This window comes from Elaeis guineensis, chromosome 1, assembly GCF_000442705.2.
Source record: "Elaeis guineensis isolate ETL-2024a chromosome 1, EG11, whole genome shotgun sequence".
Classification (NCBI taxonomy): domain Eukaryota; kingdom Viridiplantae; phylum Streptophyta; class Magnoliopsida; order Arecales; family Arecaceae; genus Elaeis; species Elaeis guineensis.
Genome location: NC_025993.2, coordinates 82,739,742 through 82,759,471, shown reverse-complemented (window position 1 = coordinate 82,759,471; position 19,730 = coordinate 82,739,742). Strand labels below are relative to the sequence as shown.

Here is a 19,730-nt window from a genome sequence, read left to right as displayed (position 1 = left end):
AAATCCAAGCAGGCTCTTAGTGGTATCTTATCCGAACTATCGGTGGGTGCGATTTCTACAATTTCAGACCAATTCAGTATTTCAGATGTCATGAGGGTCCATGAGTGACATAATATGCCATCATACCATCAATTCTGCAAATGCTCATAACCCAACATTATAAGAAATAAATAAACAACTTGATCCACCAACCACGTTCATTTCATATATAGCTTTTAAATGAAAACAGAAAGCATGACAATACCCAACTTCCTACCAAAACGTAAGCAGGTACCGTGACCAAATCTCGCAACTCTGAAAATATAACATCAAACCAAGCTGCAAAACATTTTGCATCACATTCAAATGCTCAAGACAAAGCAGAGTCCCATGACGGCATTAGTATCTTGATTAAACTTCAACATGAGCACACAGCATACAACTAGTGAGTAATTAGGATAAGGTCATCATGAACTAGTAGCAGAAAATATGGTAGATGCAGATAGACCACTCCATGAACTGAATCTAAACCCATAATGCCATAGCCTTAAATGAATGAAGCTCTGAAGCAAAAGATATTATCTAACTGAACGCAATTCCTAGGATAAAACCAGTATAACTGTTTTAACCATCAAAAAAGCATGTAACCAGACTATGCAAGCCACCTGTCCCGGCACAGCCTTAGAACTGAGGCTATATTAGTTGTTCAGAGGCTAAAGCTGCATATATCTGAGCCCCATCTTCTCAAGTTGACATACATTACCTAAGTTCATCCAAGCAGGAAAAAAAATGCAGTTTGTAAACATAAAAAAATAGTAACTATATCAAGTTATCCAAGTTATCCTAAATTCACTCATTGCAACCTCACAATCTGGTATACTTCTATTGCATAATGAATATAAGAACAATATCTCAAGCACCTGATTTGAATAAACCAATGATAATGCTGAAAATGAGGAAAGTCAAATGCCACCATCAAAATGCCCATGGTAAATGATATCGCCCACTTGCCTATGCAAAGGGATTCCCCCCGAGAGATGATATGGAGCCTTGTGCGGGAATGTTCCTATGATATCACCATAAATTTAGTACACACAAACATCAGAAAACAGAAAAAACCAATCGATCAAAGAAACTTACGGCAACTGTGATCCTGGAACATGTCCCGCCATAAATGCTAGCCCTCCTAGATTTTGACAAAAAATCAAGGGACATTAACAGCATCATGAGATTCGGCTGGTAATAATATCAGTCATAAGGAACTTACCTTGAGACACAGAAGGAACATATGTTGGCACTGAATTCTGAGGGAACCATGTTTGAGACAAACCTCCAAGGAAAGCATTGGGCAACTGTTGATCTGGCAAGGCTGCTTGTAGTGAGCTCATGTCCAAAAACTGCAACAAATAATAAAAGAAACAATTCTGAGCAGAGTACAGAATAAGAGAGATCCACTTCAAAGAAGTATGTACTCTATAACTTAAAAAAGAATACAAATCGTTGTTAAAGCACCCAAGCTCCACATAAAGCAGTAGAGACAACCCTCATTAGGTATCAGTAATAAACATCAAAGTTGAAGAATAACTACCGCTTCTATACCAGGCCAAAAAAGGGAACATTGCCTCCATTAAACCTTGTTTCCCATTTTATAACACATGCAAGGATAAAGTTTGAAGTACCCATGATCTATAATATTTGAAATGATTTTATGTGAAATATCCCAAATAAGAAGCGACTTGTATCAATAAAGAATAAAGAAAACATGCATCCAAGTTCAAACCAAATTTACCAAAGATTGTACTAAACAAAGGAATATCATGAACCACTGGGAAAAAATGAATGTGGATTCAGAACTCTAATCTATGATATTCAGTTACAGCTAAATGAATCCATCTCTCTTAAGACAAATTTACATAATCTACAACTTTTGAGTTCTTCACCGTCCAAGCAGTCAAGATAACTTGCATTCACTAATTTTGCTTACATAACCTTAGTACTCAATAATTAAATATTTATTTGCTCACAACTAAAATGATTCACGTGCAAAAAGTTTTCACTGAAATGACATGTCTGATGCCCATCTCCACACCATAGCACTCTAGATTTTTTGCTGAAGCACTTGAGTATAAGAATGCAACCTTTGATGCGTAGAAATGTAAAAGTTAGGCAAATATGAACTTCTGAAGGTTAACAACAAGAGGTGCAGATTAAGCATTATGTTGACATTTCCAACTCACCACGGAGACCTTAATATATGGAAGAAGACAGAAATGGACTCATGCTCTCCTAAAATCCGCATTTCGTGTGCTAGCACAGTGAAAATCATCTTTCATAAAGATAAAACGATTCTGCCAAATCTCTTTTTAAACTCTTTGTGCATAAGAGTCCATTAAGCAATTGAAGATTCATCTCCTTACTCTTGATCAATGTCATAACATAAAACAGAATACCTGAGTAAAGTGAGCACCATGTCGCAGCTCACAATAGGTGGTTTTTTAGCCTTCATCATTAATCACAACTAGGATACAATACAAAAGCATCAAAGTGCTTGACCAGTTTTGGCCTTCCCCAAGCATTGTTGCAGGCAGAGTGATTCAAGAGCAGTGGCACGATAGTTAAGGATCAGTTTAAGATTTAGCAAGATAAGTTTCTCTTTCTCTTCTTTTTTATTTGTGTGTGTATGTGTGTGTGCTTTTGTGGGGAGGGGGGGTGTATTATTCTGACATGCATCATATCAAGTTTTTCTTTTTCACAATACCAATAGGTATCTTAATAAAATTATGATTCAATTGGAAACAGAAAAGATGAATTTTCAGCGTAAAATTGGTTTCCCTCAATTCACATGCAAAATTTAAAATTTCAAAACTTTCATGTGCATTTGCAGTTCTTATTATACCTAGACCACTTATAAGCCACAGCCTGCTCTTTTAGGAAACATGTTATCCACAGTTTTTGGTGTCAAACTGCACAAATACAAATACTTGTGCTTATTTCAACAATATCAAGAGGTCTACGATCTAGGCTTCATAATGCAGTACATATTTGAGAGATTCAATAAGTCCTGAATGAACATACTTCTTGATATTTGACATGGAGATAATGTTTAATTTCTGAACTTTCCATATTTTCTAATTTTTAATTTTCAAGATTCTTTTGTTTGGTCAAAACTGGAGCTGGAACCACCAGAATTGCCTACCATCGTTCTACTCCTTGCATGCAGGAAAAGCGAGTCTGCAGATGGTTAAAAGAGTGTGTCTAGAGCATAACACTTGGGTCAGGTTGAAGTCCAACCTTCCTCCAGAACCTTGCAAACGTACAAAGTCAATGCAATGTTGCAAACTCCTTTAGGGAAGATTTTTGTCCTCACAACATGTGATTTTGAAGGTAGTTATATGACAAGATTTGGAAATTCACATCCCTTCTTCAATAACTAAATGACTCAAAAATTTTCTACATGAGTTATGTCAAGGATAAAAAGGTGTCAAGAATGATATCATGTGGTTGATTGTCTTCTAAAGCCTTGGAAGTTGTGTCATGAGAAACTGTGTTAAGCCTTCAATTGGGCAATGCTCGTCGACCTAAACCGAAGTTCTTCTGTAAGGTGTCAATTATACAGAGGATGAATGCTTATAACATGGTTGAGGCCATCGGCCATCCTTTTAAATGATAGGTATGAAAGCGAATAAACATACCACTCGTGTTCTCTTCATGATAATGCTTAACTATATTTCACACTAAGTGAATCTGCCTCAAACCAAGTTTCAAGCCCTTTCAGAAAGTTTTACCTAACACAATGCTTAATGGGTGTTGAAGGGAGAGAAACCACATATCTTTGACAACCCAACATCATCTCAGCCTTGAAACAAATGCTTTCAACTGAGAAAATGGCAGAGGCTAGATTTGTCATATTGAAAGGTTTGGCAGTCAAATGAGAAATAGTTGTTTTGATAAGGCACTATCCTATGAACCTGCCTAAACTCATCTATGCTGGCAGCAATGGGAAAACTACTTAGGAAAAACTGGAAAATTGAATCGGTGATGATCTTCCCACTGTTAGCATGTTTTCCGGAAGTCCAGTCCATGTAAAGTATCAGCAATCTAGGTCAGCTCTTAAGCATTATTATATTTTCATCTCCTCAGTTTAACAGTTAATTTAGACATAAACTTAAAAAAAACCTACAGAAGATGGCGGTGAAATAAAATTACTTTCCTAAAAGGCTCTAAAATTAGTGCTAAATTTTCCTAACAGCCGCTCAATTCCACAATCATTTAAAATCATTTTAATTCTGTATTTGTACATAAAACTTATGAGTTGACAACGGAAGTGAATGATCATTAAGAATCTGTACAAACACTAATATGTTATTTTTGGGTTTTGAATATAAAATTAGAGAGGAGGCTTATATAAAACATAAGTGCAATATGAAATTACACGAAACTGCAGCTAAGACCACAGATTCACCTTTCATATGCATTGCCTTGACAGACGGGAAGGTATTCTCCTAACATCACATCTTGAGAAAGAGCATTTCGGTAACTCATTCGAAGTATGTAGTGTTTATTAGAAACCCTTTTTTCTGAGGGGATATTAGTAGCTCTGGTTAAAACTGCTCATGCACAAACTGGAGTGAGATCAATTTGTGCTGCTTTCTTCCTCTTCTTTTCCTCTCACTTTCTGTCTCTTATTTCTCATCCTATTTTCCTCTTACTTCTTCCTTCTCTACTTCAAGGCTTTACCTATATACAACTGAGGAAAGAGGAACTGCTGTTCTGCAGTGTTATTATCATATTCAAATTTAACCCTCATCAGATTGGTTATAGGTTTGTTTGTCAAAATTATAGGCCAAGGCAAGATCAGGGAAATCTAGACTCACATAGCGTAGGGAATTTTGGGGTTTGTGTTTATGTTTCTTGTGATTAGTTCCTAGATTGATGATCACTGACATATGTAACACACGCTAGTTGTTTATTCCTAACCATCTCCAAGAAAGGGAGGGAATAGTTAATAATAGCATCCCACTTTTTTCTTCTTTTAGGAAAAAAAATCTCATTAGTGTTGTTAGAAATAACATACCATATTGCTAGCTTCTGGCTCTGAGTCATATGCGAGGTCAAAGGGATTTGTTGATTTTCGTTCTTGAGTAGTCCCACCCTGTAAAACACAAATTGATCAAATCTTTTCAAAAAAAAAAAGAAAAAAAGATGCATGTACCTGCAGGTGTTTTTATATAAACACCTATACTCGTATCAATATCAAATGCATTTGCGAAGATTTTTATGTGCATATAATGTAAGCAAAAACTACTTTCAGGCAACATTTTGAAACCGCTATTCATTTCATCCAAATGTCACACACATGAGCATACATAAGAAAAATAAAATTCCTCCCCCTCTGTGATCAAAAGAGATGCAATATATCCCAATTTATATTTTAGGCATATAATCTGCAATGCATATGCTTGTGGTTCCGCATGACTGGTAGGCCACCAAACAGCCCTTATTGATGACTTAAATGTGCTCAAATGTTCTGTTCACCCAGCATTCTACTTGCCATACACATAGTATTAGAGCAAAAATCAACTATAAAAACAAGGCAAAAACCACCCATGTTTGATGGTAAAGCAGCATTAGCTTCAAGCCCTTGGTCTTGCATCCTGCTTACTAATCATACTGGGTGATCTTATCATTTAATTTCATGCATTAAGTACATCAAAAAATATCAAACTTTCATTATCTTTCCAAACCACGAATCTATAACAGACCATAAAGCGCAATGGGTTTCTCAAGGCAGTCAACTATTTGATTCACACTGTATTAGCTGAAAATCAGTACTGGATGCATCACTAACGGTTTCAACAAAATAGAGATATAGCTAATGCATGCTAATGAAATTCATATAGGACAACTGGATTTGAATTGAGCATGGTTATGCTTTAGATTACAGACTTACATATGGTACCTGTATATACATAGAATACACAACCTCATCTCAAAGTACCTGGAATCAGACATGATCATGTCTTTGTAATTCGTATATGGATACTGAAATGAATACAAATTTGACTATATTCACCAAAATCTAAAATACCACTACATTTTTAACTGGCTTCTCTTTCCAAAAAATGGAGCTTTGTGCCACCAACTTCAGAGGCACAAACCTAGTTAAGTTTGCCAAACACCTCAACAGCAAATATACAAGGCACCTCAGCTCACTATCCTATATTCATTAACAAATAAGGTTTTTGATTACCAGGATTTCAGCCATCTCGGAAAGCCCCAAGTATCAAGATGGACGAGATCTTGGTTTATCTTGGGCAAGGAAGGAACCCAGGACCAAAATAGAAAGATCTGAGATCTCAGAAATATCAGCCAAGAATAAAGGAATCCATATTTCCAAGATCTTGGATTACCATGACAAACACATATTAACTACCACATTTAGCAACTGATTTGAATAATTAACAATTAAAATATTTTTTCAAATCATAAAAACAGATTAGGAATATCAGCTGATATTTTGCTATCATATTGGTCAATTTATACAATTACTGAATTATATTGGCCGACATAAATATAGCCGAGACACATATTATATCATATAGGTATATACTATGACAAACCAAGATATAGCTTAAATTAAAACCTTGTTGACAATTCTCATATCTAATTTTTGTATATTCATTTTGTCAAGGTTTTCTATACCAACCAGTATTGCCCAACGACAGGGATACCTACTAACCAATAAAGTACCAGTATTGTATAGGGGCTCAATACGGTATTGCATTGGCACATGTTACAGCTGCTGTCTCACGTCCAATGACATAGCATGTATCAGTACAATGGTGTAGCATACAAACCTGACCTGGATAGTTAAGCTACCAGTACAAGGTCTAACACTAAGAGGGGAAACCTAGCATTTTACAAATAATTTTGTAAACATTCAATTGACATCATCGGACAACAAAACACAAATATGAATATGAACATACACTTTTCTATTTGGGTCTGTTTGGTTACCTGCAACAACATTTAGGTGAACACCAGTTGTAGATGTTGGCAAAAATCAGGCATTTGGTTACCCATAAGTATTGTGGGGCCTATATAAGTGGATATGCAAAAGGGCTTGCTTCCAAATCAGCCTAAAGACAATGCTACAGCCGGAAGCATGTTAAGGCTTCCAACTTCCGCTTGCTGGGCTACAAAAGGTGAGCACTAGGGCACCACCTCCTCCGGTGGGAAACCTAACTGCTCAGACACCATCTAACTCCCTCACCCCTCCATCCATCATCCCCACCGATGGAGCTTCACCAAGCACTCGAGGTTTGCTTCCATGAACTAAACTCTTGCTCGTCCCTGCTCTCCTTCCCACTTTTTTCTTATCACCCTTCCATCCTCCTCCTCATCCATTCTTAACTCCAGCCATAGGACACCGTGCCACTATTTTGCCTCTATATGCCTGATCAGCACCCTAATGTCTTGCGCCTTAGTTTTAGGACCACAACCCTAACCCCCCACCCTCAAAGCCTCATTATAAACCCTAACGGCATCATTATTTCACTCACTAAGGCCTTGTTCCTCCTATATGGAGCTTCTTCATGACATTTCACCTTGAGGTGGTGACCAATCTTCTCTAGATCTACCTCAATCAGTGTACTATAGCCCTATACCTAGTTCCTAATTTTTCCCCTAAACCGTACCTTGATTTCCTTCTTTTTACCTTTGACATGCATCATATTCTTGTAAATTTATCAACAATTGGTGCTGATGTGCCCCATTTGTCCTAGATCTAGCATATAATGATACCTATGCTGTTACATGCTTTCTCCTTAAACAGTCTTGGTGTGTACTGGTGCTAAATGGTGCCTATGTGCCAGATCCTTGCAAAATCTCGGCATGTGTCAGTATCATTGCATGCAATTATTTTTCTTTTTCTTTTTGTGTGTGCTCCATGATGATGGTCCTAATGGCTTATGATGGGTCTTATGCCATGCAAGGGGGACTTGTAATGTAATGCCATAATTACCAATTTATTTATCTTTGCAGCAATTTATGAGTCCTTGCTGATATGCATGTCAGGATATTACCGTCATGTTTGTTAACAAGATTATTGACTTATTTCATTAATTTGATCAGTATTATTTCCATGTTTTTGATTGCATTATTGCATAATCAGAATATTATTAGCATTGCATTACTACATTAATATGTACAATTACTATGCTCTTTTATATGTCTAGCGCTTCATTATTACAATCAGTCTATTTGTTTCTAAGAATTGCATGATCAAGCATGTAGTTACATGTGCTATATAGCTTTCTACATATAAATCACAATAACTGCATACCCCTATCCTCATTCACCAGGCTTTTTTATTGTCCCTGGTTGCAACCACTATGACAAGAGCCACAGACCACTTAGAGCCCTTACAATGTACACATCTATTGACATCTCAAAAGTTCATGGAATGCATGCATTCCCTACCCAAATCTGGCCTTCCCCTGCTTTCTCTTATATATTATCCCTTTCCAGCATTTCCATGGCTTCATATGTGCATGTGATATTTTTAGATGGAACTAGGGCCGGTAGAGCCCAACAATCCCAATCAGGTTCCCGAAGGGGATGGTAGGAGGGTTCATGGTAATGTTAAGTTGAAGCAGTGCAATCAGTCAATTCTTTATCTTGTTCACGGTTGAGCAAGCCAACATAGGACTTAAGGTTGACAAGGGTATCAAGAAACCTGCCATCACTGCTACAGTGAAAGCAATTAATGAAACTTTTCCTAGTGTTGGTTTAATTGAGGCTAATGTGCTTAATCATTTGTGCACCATTAGATCAACATATGATCAGATCAAGAAACCTAAAGATCTTAGTGGAGTGTCACAGTTTGACACTGAGAAGAAGATTATTACAAGAGAGGATTGACACCACACTGATATAGAGGTATTGCATACTATCTGGCACTCATTTCCAATGAGTATGTGAGTGTTGATGATCAGATCAAGAAACCTAAAGATCTTAGTGGAGTGTCACAGTTTGACACTGAGAAGAAGATTATTACAAGAGAGGATTGACACCACACTGATATAGAGGTATTGCATACTATCTGGCACTCATTTCCAATGAGTATGTGAGTGCTTTGGTTACATTAGTTTTATGTGGTTGTTTGTCTGCATTAGCTTAAACCCAAAGATAAGCCCTACCTGAACAAGCCAATAAAGATGAGGAATGGCAATCTTTTGCAGATGGAGGACTTCTTCACCTTTCCAGGCAGGTCGTTCTCATAAGGCAGTATCTAGGCATCCCTTGACATCACTTCACTTTGACACTTGGCTTGGCAGATGCTTATTATTAACTTTTGGTATATTTGATTGAAGAACAGGAATTCTATTTTAAGCTTGCAATCATGCAGATGCTTGTCGGTGTAAGGGACCAAATTTATATTTTGGTGCCTCCACTCTGAGGCTGTTTTGTGTTCATCTTATATTTGGTAGGAAGCAGCTATCTAGACAGATGTTATTTTAAGGAGACTCCTAGCGCTTTGATATTACTATCTCATTGTTTTCTGGCTATTTGGCAGGTCAATGTGTCAAGAGTGGGTAATCTACTGATAATAGCAAATATTTAGTTCTGCCACTTGACATTTCTAATTGTTCCAGGGATGATTGCCTGGCAATTCTGTCCTATATAAAAATAACTTACCTTCTTGACTTGTGCTTATTGCTATTGTTCATTGTGTTGTTGAGCTATGTATGATTGGTCAATTGTCACAGGTGTTGTTGAGTTACTTGCTAATCATTTTGTTGTTAAGTAAATTGTGATTAATTGACTGCTACGTTGGGCATTCTTGAGCTAATGTGTGATTGTTTGATTGGCATGGCAGTTGTTTGGCTAATTCATATCAATTCTGTTTTTGAGCTATAAGTGTTGTTGATATATTGCTCTCTTTTAGAACATCTGAGGTTCACTATTACTTGTACTTTTGTTCTGCGATTCTGCCTTCTCCCTTGCTAGCAGCAGCCCACGTATTCATTTCTTAATTTATCTAAAATCAGCCCATGTACTTTTGTTTGGTTTTTTGAGATACGTCTTTTATTTATTTCTTCTTCCTTTGTCTTAATTTATCTTGGTTTTGAGAGCAATAAATTATTTGGTTTATACTGCAACTTTGTACTTCTCCCTGCTTAATGTGTTGAAAGCAACATGATATCTAAACTGTATTCCAACTGCTTGTTGCTCGAAAAGCAGTAATAGATTTGTAAATATGCCTTCTCAAATTATATATGTATATATCTCTTTTTGACATGGGGAACAAAGAGCTTGGCTCCTCAGGGGCCCTCTGTGTTTTGTTTAAAGAATAATCTGTTTTTATTTAAATATAAAAATAATAACTTGTAAATAGATTTATTTTAAGTATCTTTAATTGATGAAAAATTAATTCTTCTAGATTATTTATGAAACCAAGTGAATTAAAATAATACAATAAATGTGAATAAACTAAATTGAATTCAATAAACATTTATATGTTTTTTTTAAGCATACCTTCATGTGAATAATCATATTTTGTTAATTATGCGTGTATTCAATATTCTCCCATATAAACAAAAAGAAACACTGATAACAAAGTAATGACATAAAATAATTAAATCACTCTTCATAAAATTAGTATTGAAATCTGAATTTAAAGAATTAAATGTACTCCATAATTGCTCATGAGTTCTGATATTAAATCCAAACCTTTGTACCACATTCATGAAGCTTTGTGAATTGTGTTTGATCTAACCCTGTTAATAACCCTAACAAATATATCCCACTGATCATTTTTTTCATTCTTGCATAAAAATCCACTTAATTATTGGTTTTGCACTAAGAGGCTGGATTATTTCTCGAATCATGATATACCTTTAGGGGGTCCCTTGATTATCTTCCCATGCATCTGAGTACAACATGGTTTCGTAAACCAAACGTGGTTTCGTAAACCAAACATGTACCAAATGTTCATATGTATATGTATCAGGTGCTCAGAATATATGTACAAAAAACTCAGAAAATGTGTATAGTCTATCTTGTACTTAGATCAAGGGGAGAAATTGTCTAGACACCTAAATATATACCATTTTATAAGAGAAAAAACCAAGCTTTTTGCACATAATTCATAATTGAATGGTTTATGCAAAATTTACCAATTCTGTTCTTCAAGACAAAGAAATAATAGAAGTACACATTCCTCAGTTGGATGTATATTTATCAAAGTAATGAATAATACATTATTGGATTGGGTGATCACAGATTATGATTATTCACAACAGCTAGAATGTGCACCAACATGCCAATCTCTAGCATCAATTAATGACCAAGAAGACAAAAAGTAGAAAAAATAAAATAAAGCATATGCTTATCAATTTCATTAAAAATGTCATGATGGAATCATATCCAACTTTCTTGGTAAAGGAATCATATCATCCATTTATTGTCACTTTTTGTGATATGCCTAAATTAACAGGCATCATAATGTCATAAAAGGTCTCCAATATGTTATAACAAAGTAATCGAATCATGGTCTATCGTACCATCCTACACCCCGTATCATTCGTACCGAGGTGTACTGAGGCATACCAAGGTATATACCGACTTGTACCAAGACACACCGAGGTGTATTAAGATAAAAAGTAAGAAAAATGATTAGAGGGATGTTTCAATATGGGGTTTGTATTGCACTGTACTGACCATACCATACTTAATCGATAAGGTACTCATGCGACACCTAGTACTCACAAACCCTGAATCGAATTTTAGTAGCTAGTGCAATTCCATTATAATTTCACTTCCTTATAGAAACCACTATATAAAATAAAATATATAACCATTGATTGACATTTTCCAAGTTCGTTATGATAATATGTTTTCACATTATATGTAAATAAATAATATTTTACAACTAGAATCTACAACAGCTTATTTTTTGTTTTGGGATTGAGGACATAATCAACTATTACAGTTAATTCTTATTAATATGCACTATTTTTTACTATAACATTTTACATTTCTTTTTTTTTAATATATAATAGATATTTTTTTCCAAAATAACTGAGTGTCTGGAAATCGCGGGTGCAGTAGAATGTGGTGATATCAAAGTCAGCTTTTAATAATATTGCAGGTGGACCAAAAGTAACAAAAGGATGAAAAGAGGGAGAGGATGAATGCTCCTACTTTCTATATCAGTCACCGATTTGTTTTTCACATATAAATTATGTGTGTTCAGTGGATATCTCCTTCAAAAGGCTAACAAATTGATTCATAAACTATGGAGTTGTATAAGCTGGATATGGACCATGGGGCAGTTCTTCCTAGCATTTTCTGTTTTTGAAAGGTCAACAGTTGGAATGTGAAATGGTAGCAGTTGGGTGCCACTTGAAATGGCTGTAGACAATTTATATGTCATATTAAAATATTGTTTGATTTGAATAGTAGAATTGTTCAAGTATGGTAACAAATGTTGATTGAATTGTTGGGTTTTATAATGTGCAATTTTGTTTGATTAGACTGTTATATTATTGTGAATGCAAAAATTTAATGGTTATAGAATTGGATAGTTTTTATTCAAGTGGCAGGTTGGAGATAAGCTCATCACTCCATCTCTAGGGTGATGTGATACTCTGGGTCACATGACCAACCAAATAGGTGAACTGCAGTTGCAACTTGCAGTTAAAAATAAACATTGGAAAGCTATTTGCTGCAACTGCAGTCCTCATGAAACAATGATTTGTAACTCCACGTCCGGTAGTTCCACCCATGTAACCTCAACTAAACATAGCTAGAAGTTCCTATCCAAACAGAACCTTAGCTCATTTACATACACTAAGTAAATGGCCACATGTATGTATGATAAAGACAAACAGGCATGACAAAGACTTGAAAAATTTACATACCATCGAAGGCGGAACAGATGAAGAAAAGGATGATCCAGCCACACCACTAAATGACCCGTCGAAAGCTGTGAGTTCATCTATAGCTGATTTTTGCAATCCACCCCTGGCAGGCACCTGCAAATGATTTAAAACATTAAGCTTAAAAAGCAGAGATGTTATATCTAGCATATAACATCAGAAAAATTGAAGTACCTCTGAAACATTCAAACCAGTAAATTTATCAGCAGATGCAGGATGGTTGTGCGCAGGAATTTGTGGCTCACTCGTCTGTGGTAAAGCCGACAATGAAGTTTGAGGAATATTCCAAGTCGAATCATCAAAAGCATTCCAAGACTGCAAAAACAAAAACTATTACTTGGAATATCATCTCTAATTGGACATGTTCTTAGAGACGTTTGTGCCAATAAAATTACTCCAGAAACATTATCAGAACAGAAAGTAGCACCAATGACACTGTTGAAAACAAGAAGGCCAGTGGTTTTCTCGCATAAAAATTTCAAAACAAATTTCACATTAAAATATTCCTTACCTGAGAGCTGTTTGTATCTGCAAATCCTTTAACTTCATGTAAACTCACAGGCTGCTGATCAGCTATCGAGGATGAAGTTCCATGATTAGAAGAATTTTGTATTGAAAACCATTGCGAGTCATTACTTACTGATGCAAATAAATCATTCTTCACTTTAGGTGCCTCTTCACCAGGAGGCACGGCTGATGGAAGCCCCTTAGTTGTTTCAGCAGTAGGTCCCACTTGGTGAGGTAAGTCAAATGTAGCCCATCCAACATTTTCTGATAAAGGAACAGCCGACATTTTCAGCTCAGAAGGGGTAGTAGATGAAGACTGATTGTTGATATGTGCAAACAAATCTATAGATGGAGTTGAAGAAGTGATTGTTTGCTGCACAGTTGACAGACTGAAGGGGTCCTGGTTCATGGCATGTGCAGAAGCAGATAACTGTGAAGCGAGAGATGTGGATGACCCGGATTGCAGGGTTCCAGAAGCACGTTCGGTCTCAGGGACAGTATCGATCAAGCTGAATGAATTAGCTGACTTAAGAGATATCGAGTTGCTCTCGATGGATCCACAGCTGCCTGACGATGCAGTTCTCTGAATTTTCAAAAAAAAAGGTGGGGATAAACTTGACATGTGTATGAAATTCTAACTCAGCTGCTTTACCTTAAAAAAAATGGCAAATCCAAGCAATATCAAGAGATGTATCACTCACCTGTGGGTGTGGGATCCCATCTAAGCCCCTCTTAACATTTGCCTCAGAGTATGTATTCAATGTCCGGGACTGTCCATCTTCGATTAAGATATCCCTTACTTGTTGTAAAGGAGGACTGTTATACCCTACGTCCTGAAAGTTTGGCGACTGACCATCAAATCTAAATGGATCTCCTGTGCTAGACACTGAGTAGTCCGAATTTCTTGAAGCATAACTTTCATTGGCAAATCTGTCCTCATACATTTGCTCTCCCTGACGACCTGGACTGTATATGAAGCTAGAAACCTTCCCTTCATAATACCCACGATCTGAACCAGGTTTTCTACTTAAAATCCCAGTTTGCTTCCCATAGCGCCTTTCTTCATATTGATGTTCGTAAGGTGGACTCTGAGAAAAGGAATGATAGGAACTGGCCCTCCGGTGTTCTTCTTCATGGTTCTTATGGCTCTATCCAGAGAATGAAGACCTTGATGTTAATAGTAATTAATGACTGTATATACTAAGGAATAAGTTGTTTTGAGAATAACAGGGCATCAAAGCATATGATGCACAAAACAAACCTCAAACGCGAAACACAAAGTTAGCACTTTATTAGAAATAAATTACCTGCATGTCTCTGGGTGGCTTGTCAGAGGACCTCCCCCTTGCATATTTCTTATCCACATAAACATTTTTTATAAATTCCCTAATCCTGTCAACATTGCTGCAAAGTAAACAAGGTCAAAAAGCTGTCCTTTTCGTCACAAGACATCGTAGTACAAAATTCACTACAATATCTAGTGAGTAGTCTTACCTGCTATCAGGTAATCTCATTTGTTGCGAGTCCCAATCCTTCAGAAACATTTCCCTGGCACGCTGCAACAAGCAATTATCACATGAAGGTGGGGGGCACATATTCAATTTCAGTCAAACAAAGAAAATCTAGTGAGTATATTTCTTTACCTGATTACCACCCTTTTGGAGAGCTTCAACTTCTTGAGTAGTAAATTTAGCCAGGGACACTGATTTCACACGGTGCGTAAACTCCCGACTGTGTTACAATGAATACATTCACACATCAGACTCAAAAAGAAGTGTGATCAAACTGGAATAACAACTTTTATGCTCATATGCAACCAAAGTATCTGTCCTTTCAAGATGCTCCAATTGCAATATAATGAAGATTCCAACAAGAATAAGAATAGATAAGCATGAATTATAACAAACAACAATTCTCCAGACTTGTTAATGTATCTTAATATGTTTAATAAATAAGATTAAACATGACTACCATGAACAAAAATACTTAGCATTTGACATGTATGTTTTCAGGCAACCAAATGAATGGCATGAAAGAGGGGAATTATGTAGTATCATCAAGCACAGAATATGACAAGACTGACTGAATGAGCATGACAAAAAACTTCCCAAAGAAACTCTTCTACCCTATCAGATGGTAATAAAGGTATGGAATTTAAACAAATGGACACATATGGGAGTTAATTCAATGGTTTGCTCCGTTGGTTACACTATATCTAATGCATATTCATAAAACTGGGATAAGATTAACCCTTACAACCCAGCTGCTGTAAATGCATTTACAAGTGCATGATTTTACAAATGCCATATTTCAAAATTTGGTAATCCCTCCTCAAAAGTGACCTCAAGTTCCTAGCAATATACAAACTAGATATTTTCCATCCAGATGCCTCCATTTTCACTGGTTTGTCTGCCACCTCCTGTTATGTGAAGGTTAGCGCACATTGTTTTTTCGGTCAAGAAAATCAAATTTTTTCAAGAAAATTGGGAAAGTAGAGGAAACTAAAAGACATCAAGAGAAGTTATTGCACATTATTTTAGAGTATGTGTATGACGTAAGTTCTTTATTTTTATAGCCTTATTCGAGTTTCAGGTTTTGGCCAAAACCAATGCATCCAGGCCAACATATATCAGTTTCAGCTAATGCCAGGCTGCTCCTTTATTTTGGGTTTTGCCAGGTTTCAGCGATTTCAACTCTTGTTGATCTGCCGAAAGCCAACTGAAACAAATAAAAACCCTTTTTGTTTGATATCAAATCTTTCATCCCTTGTTTCTCAACCTTGTAAATGCCCTTTGCATCTTGTTTCATCCTTTATCATTAGAAAACCCATGCTACCCTGAAATTGTTGAATTTTTATTCATAAAGCTAATGTATGATTGATAATTCCTTCATTCTGACTTATTTTTTGACTAGTTATGTGCACTGCTATGGCCATTTATAAGACATACAAAGAGGAATTGATGAAAGCTTAACTCAATTTTCCTCAAATCGCTCTGGCTTTTACAGATTCCTAGTTTAAACTTACTAGAGATACTATTGCTTCAATAAAAATAATTGATTTCACTGATAAATATTTTATCTCTTAATCTTACTTCTTGCTATAGATAATGCTAAGGGCTTGTATACCAGCTTCATGCAGCTGGCTTCTGTTAGCCTAAAGCCTCTGTCCTAAAATCAGTGTTGGTCGAAAGTTCCCTCAAGGCCTGTGTGAACCCAGCCCTAAGAAAAAAGTGTGGAAATGTGTCAATTTATCTCCCTTTTTTTTTTCACCCGTATAGTGCCATCTAATAGAGATCAAAGTCATTCCTGATCTCAACTATAGAGATCAAAGTCATTCCTGATCTCAACTACAGAGAGTAGAGGTAGACGAGATCAGGACCATCCACTGGATTTTTCTTTTTCAGGAAAAGAAAAACACATGCATTTCACATGTCAAGGCCTAGTATGCATTAATTACAACATTCTAGAAATCAAATCAGAAATCGAATCAAAAAGAGGCAGACATATGTCGTCCATTAACATGACCAGTTTCCCATGTTAAAACTAATTCTCCGTCATTCACATAAATTCTAGGCAGCATGTAGTAAAAAAATGGAAATCATCCTCTTCCTCTCATGCAACCAAAACAAACATGGCAAGTTTTAAGAGCATGCAGTTGTTAGGCTCAAGATTTTGTTTGAATTACATTTTAAGTATGAAGGATAAAAACATATGCATGCTCCTTGTTTTTCATAGAAAAAAAATGCTGATGCTTCGGTCTCCCTTCCCTTCCTCCAATCATGGCAAGGACTAAATCCAAAGTAAAAAGCTTATTGTTCAGGCCATGTTTTCCCTTTGTTACTTCTCTCCTTTTTCATGTTCGGCTATAGCAAAGAAAAAAGACAAGTAATATCTTAACAGATGTTACAGACGGTCTAGATGGTGAGTGATCGAAGTAAACATTGAATTACACCGTAACCTGAACAAATAAATCAGGAGTTCCAATAGAACCTAGCTTGACCATCATGTGAAGTCCCATCCTCAAAATACTGGAGAGAAGAACTATCAAACTTAATACACTTATATGCATATCATCACTATCAAATAATAATTGATGCTTTTAGCATACAAATACTCTATATCTTAATCTTTCCGCCAGAGTCAGAGAAAGCATATGCTCAGATATAAAATGTTCCGTAGAAAAAGGACCAAATCATTTCTTTGCAGTTCAGAAACAAAAACAAAGATGTCAGTCTCTCCAAACAACGCATCAGCAAGTGGAGGAGGCTCAAATATAATGAATTCAACATAAACAAATCAAAAACTCACTGAATCCCGCTGCAAGTCATACAGACAAAAGTCCAAAAAGTTGTACAGACATACTGCGGACCCTGTGCCACAAGAAAGAGTCAACAAACACTTAGACATATTTGTTAAAGAAAAAAGAAAAAATCCGATCACTGATTAGACCAGTCAAATCTTTGAAGAAAATTTTCCATTTATTGATTAAAATAGCCATATTTTATGAGAAAAAACTTCCATTTACAAATTAGGACGGGAAGAGTGACATCACCTCGATCCATCCAGCAACTATAAGTCGGAGAAAAGAACGAGAAAGTAAGAGAAATTACCAGGCTGCCGCAATTGATGCACTTTCTGTTAGGAGGAAGCTTTAAGAGACCTCGAATGATCTTCTCATTTCTCTCCTCCTCCCTTTTGCTACTCATTTTCACAAAGAATCACCAAACTTGCCGCGATTTCAAACGAAAACCTTTGCGAGAACCCAACAAACTGAGCAAAAAATTGGATCTTTCTCGATCCGAATCAAAACAATAAACCCTAAAAAAAATGAGCCCAGAAAACAAGTTCCCTCAGCTGTTAGCCAGACTCATCCACTACTGACCTAGAATTCAACAGCGACCGATCGATGGATCCGATTCACCCAAGATTTGCTTTGAAAGCTAGGGATTTCTCACTTGAGATGATCGAACTTTCAAGAAATAAAAGAAGTTGGTATCCGAATCTAGGGTCTATGAAGCTGGAAATTTGAGGACAAATGGGGAAGTTTCGACTGATCCAAGCGCATACGGGGATTTTCTTTGGGGTTTTTGCCGTGAATTATGTTGAGATCTTATTCAGCAGAGAGAGAGAGAGAGAGGAGAAGCGGTGGTTTCGAAAAGAAAGGTTTTTTTTATCATATGGTTATTTTTAAATTTTTAATAAAGACGTGGCGGCTACCGACAGCTTTCAGTTGCTCGGACTGCTTTTACCGGCTGACAGCATGGGCTGCAGGGAGAGGTCCTTCCAAGACCAAATGATACTCCAGTTTACAAATTTTTCAAAGAATAAAGCTTGTCATATTTTAATTCGTTTTTGTTACGTTTTATTTTGAATGAGATAAAAATGAAGTACTCAAAAAAATGAGATAAAATTGCAATCTACGTCATCATTAATGTTTATTGACCGATTTTTTTTTTTCTTGGATGAAAACGATATCCGCATAATTTTTTTTTTTTTTTTTTTGCTTTGGATTCTAGATTTATCCTCCTCCTACTTGCTCGTCAAGAAGTCATATCGTGGGCGCTTTCCAGGTGATATCCAAGTATGACAAGACTGTACCATGATGAAATGCGTTTAGACATACAGGTGTGAGATTGCATCAAAAGTCCAAATCCAGCAACCTTATACGATTTTTTTTTTTTTTTGATAAAAACAACCTTATACGAATTGATGGGTCTCTCTCTGTCATCCATGGAACAAGACGAAGGTGCATCGTATTAGGCATATGATGCAAGTTAATTCAATTGAACAAGTGGTCACAAAGTTTAGAACTATAAATGCTTCTTACACGTATGTTTCAAATGCTATTATGTATATTTTTGATATGTTTAACTTTCAACATATACAAAAATATTTTTCTACAGTTGCCACATCCATCATTTATGTTGCTATGAGAATAGAATAGGTCAGAGAGAGTTGAATTCAAATCACTTATTCATTGCTACATACGCCTCAATTAGGATAGAAAGAAATAATTATATTTTTCCATCCATCTAGATCAACTTCCACGGTCCTTCACCAATTGTTCCTTTTTCCGGGCTATATTTTTTTATCCCTAAATTAACCTTTAATTATATTGCTTCTTACCTCAACTCTTCCAAACACTAAGTCCATATTCTATGTAGTTGAATAATTTGGATGAGATCTCCATCTCTTCACTCAAAAAAAATAGAAAAAAAAATAAAAAAAAAAAAGAAACAAGAGCGAGTCAAATTACTTAATCATTCAACATAATATGGTTACATGCCATATATCTTATCT

The 19,730-nt window shown here is 36.1% G+C and overlaps 1 protein-coding gene across 3 annotated transcripts; it reads right to left on the bottom strand.

The window, feature by feature from the left end:
* Positions 1-759: 759 nt before the first annotated feature.
* On the bottom strand, positions 760-18,575 carry LOC105032271 (probable ADP-ribosylation factor GTPase-activating protein AGD14). 3 transcript variants are annotated; one of them, XM_010906671.4, is made up of 14 exons: positions 18,313-18,452; positions 18,041-18,200; positions 17,739-17,800; positions 15,074-15,161; positions 14,925-14,986; positions 14,738-14,834; positions 14,132-14,578; positions 13,435-14,013; positions 13,098-13,238; positions 12,906-13,019; positions 5,054-5,131; positions 1,247-1,376; positions 1,120-1,165; positions 760-1,045 (listed from the first exon to the last, which is right to left on the bottom strand). In XM_010906671.4, the coding sequence occupies exons 2-14, from the start codon at positions 18,134-18,136 to the stop codon at positions 991-993; spliced, it is 1,995 nt and encodes a 664-aa protein (XP_010904973.1). In that variant the 5' UTR covers positions 18,137-18,200; positions 18,313-18,452; the 3' UTR covers positions 760-990. The 3 variants fall into 3 exon arrangements, with proteins under 3 accessions (XP_010904973.1, XP_010904974.1, XP_010904972.1); XM_010906672.4 differs by having other exon boundaries at positions 18,041-18,180; positions 18,313-18,450; XM_010906670.4 differs by having other exon boundaries at positions 18,041-18,575.
* Between the last annotated feature and the right edge of the window lie 1,155 nt (positions 18,576-19,730).